Raw genomic sequence first — 2,491 nt, 5'->3', positions numbered from 1 at the left:
TTTTTAAATGGATTATGTTAGGTAATTAATAATTTTTTTGAACAACATGAACACCACCAATCAAATAAAAATACACTACACTTTTAATTAAATTATTTATTTAAATTTTAATATTAGAATATTCATCTGTACACTTAGTAAAAAGAACATCCGATATATTTATTGTTCACATTGTTTAGTATTTTCATTGTAATACTTTTTCTTTTTATATAAACTAAACATTTTTGTGTGTCATCACAATCCCTAGAAATTAAACCAATTTTGTGAAACTGTATATTCTTCCAATTTTCATGGCATCATAATTCTCCACCCTCTGACAAATCCATGACTATATATATAGGGCACCGTTGTTCTTGTTTTTCAACCAGCAGAGGAAGGAGGGGCAGGGGCAAAGAGAGTCTTAGAGTCAGGAGTATTAGACAAAGTGTCAGCCATCTTTGGATTGCACGTGGCGCCGGTACGTGAATTACCCGTAGGACACGTGGCATCTAAGGCTGGTCCATTATTGGCAGGAACTGCAATGTTTGATGCAACTATACATGGAAGGGGAGGCCATGCAGCTATGCCTCATTTCGCCATTGATCCCGTTTTGGCAGCTTCTAGTGCTGTTGTCAACTTGCAACAACTTGTTTCTCGTGAAGCTGATCCTCTTGATCCCCAGGTTCTCACGGTTGCCAATTTCCATGCAGATGGTGCATACAACGTTATTCCAGATTCTGTCACTTTTGGAGGAACCATCCGAGCTTTATTACCTGAAAGCATCGCGCGTTTGAAGGAGCGCATTCACCAGGTACATAACGGTAAAAACACACGTATAATTGTCTTCGCGAAAAATTGATAGACGAGAGTCGTTAGTTAAATAACAATTTAGTTAAATATGTCAAATTATTAAGAACCGTCAGATGATTTGACATATTTGACTAAATTATTATCTAACGACTCTCGACTTTCAACTTTAAATAAAGGCAATTGCATGTCACTATCAGGGGTATGACATAAATATGTTTCAACATATTTGATTAAACTGTTTAATATCATTGCATAGGTTGTCACCGGACAGGCGGCAGTCCATAGGTGCACCGCGGAGGTCAACTTCCATGAACCGTCCTATCCGGCAACCATAAACGACGACAAGTTGCACGAGCATTTTCTTGAAGTGGCGAAGAAAGTTGTTGGAAACAATAATGTTCATGGGATGGAACCTGTAACAGTATCTGAAGACTTCTCATTCTATCAAGAGGCTTTACCTGGTTACTTCTTCATGCTTGGAATGCAGAGTCTCACTGGTGAACCACTACAATCGTTGCATTCACCACATTTCACTGTCAATGAAGATGCTTTACCCTATGGTGCTGCACTTCATGCTTCCTTAGCTACTACTTATCTTCTAAACCATGATGGAGCCAACAAGGTGGGAGGGAAATATCATGATGAATTATAAATTGTAAGAACGAAATTGTAATAAGGTGGATTACGAAAATATAAAAAAAAAGTGATTTTAATAAAGGATTGTTATGTTGTATTTTTGAAAAAAACTTGAACGGTGTCTAATTTAGATTTGCAAAAGAGATCAATCATATCGAACAACGATACCTCCACCTTAATTAAAGTTATAGAATTATTCTTTGTGAAAATGGAGGACATGAACATTGCATATTGTTCCGTAAGACTTTCATTGAAGGCCGAAACATGATCATCAAGACTCAAGAGGCAGTGGATGACCAATATCAGCGAGTGAATCCACAATAGGTGAAATTTTTTTCAAGTATTCTTGATGGAGTTCAATTGATTCTTGAGAGATTAAACTTTATTATTGGAGATCTTTGCAAAATATCCTGTGATTTTGGACCAAACTTGATATGAGCAAATTGCATTGGCAATCAGATCATGAGATAATAATCCTTTTGCTTCCATTCTTTGAAAGTTTTGGATTCTGTTCCAGATTAGTTTCATTATTAAATTGTAAAGAGATTTTGTTAGGACGAAGATGATCTATCTTGCAGTTCATGGACATTATTGATAACGTGTATACTAATTGTTGCCACATTTTGTAAGTGTACGTTTTCAATTTGATCAAGGACATGAAAGCTTTAGAAAAAGAAGGAGAAGATGGAAGTCGAATTAGGACGGCCATGGTTGACCGCAATGAGCTCTATAATAAAAGGGTTTCAGAGAGAATTGAAAACAAAGTGAAATAAAGTGCAATAGCACGAATGAGTATTGAATTGAGTTGGTTATGTGATATATATATATAAGTTTTTTGGTGATTTTAGTTTTGGTGACTAAAGGTGACATGAATTTGACTTACAAGTAAAATATTGATACATGGCAAGAAAAAAAAGAAGGAGAAGTCGAATTAGGACGGCCATGGTTGACCGCAATGAGCTCTATAATAAAAGGGTTTCAGAGAGAATTGAAAACAAAGTGAAATAAAGTGCAATAGCACGAATGAGTATTGAATTGAGTTGGTTATGTGATATGTGATATATAT

General features: G+C 35.7%; 1 protein-coding gene across 4 annotated transcripts in view; it reads left to right on the top strand.

The window, feature by feature from the left end:
• The window catches only part of LOC107617297 (IAA-amino acid hydrolase ILR1-like 4), a 29,375-nt gene that overhangs the window by 15,608 nt on the left and 11,276 nt on the right, over nt 1–2,491 (top strand). The window contains exons 3-4 of one of the 4 annotated variants that reach the window (XM_016319033.2): nt 341–790; nt 1,046–1,535. The exons of 2 other annotated variants lie outside the window; for them this stretch is intronic. In XM_016319033.2, coding sequence (XP_016174519.1) covers nt 341–790; nt 1,046–1,441 — 846 coding nt within the window. In that variant the 3' untranslated portion in view covers nt 1,442–1,535. Of the gene's footprint in view, nt 1–340; nt 791–1,045; nt 1,536–2,491 lie in introns of those variants that run through there. One more of the 4 variants, XM_021110504.1, reaches the window with a different exon arrangement.

This window comes from Arachis ipaensis, chromosome B09 (assembly GCF_000816755.2).
Source record: "Arachis ipaensis cultivar K30076 chromosome B09, Araip1.1, whole genome shotgun sequence".
Lineage (NCBI taxonomy): Eukaryota > Viridiplantae > Streptophyta > Magnoliopsida > Fabales > Fabaceae > Arachis > Arachis ipaensis.
This window is presented reverse-complemented; position numbering and strand designations above follow the sequence as displayed.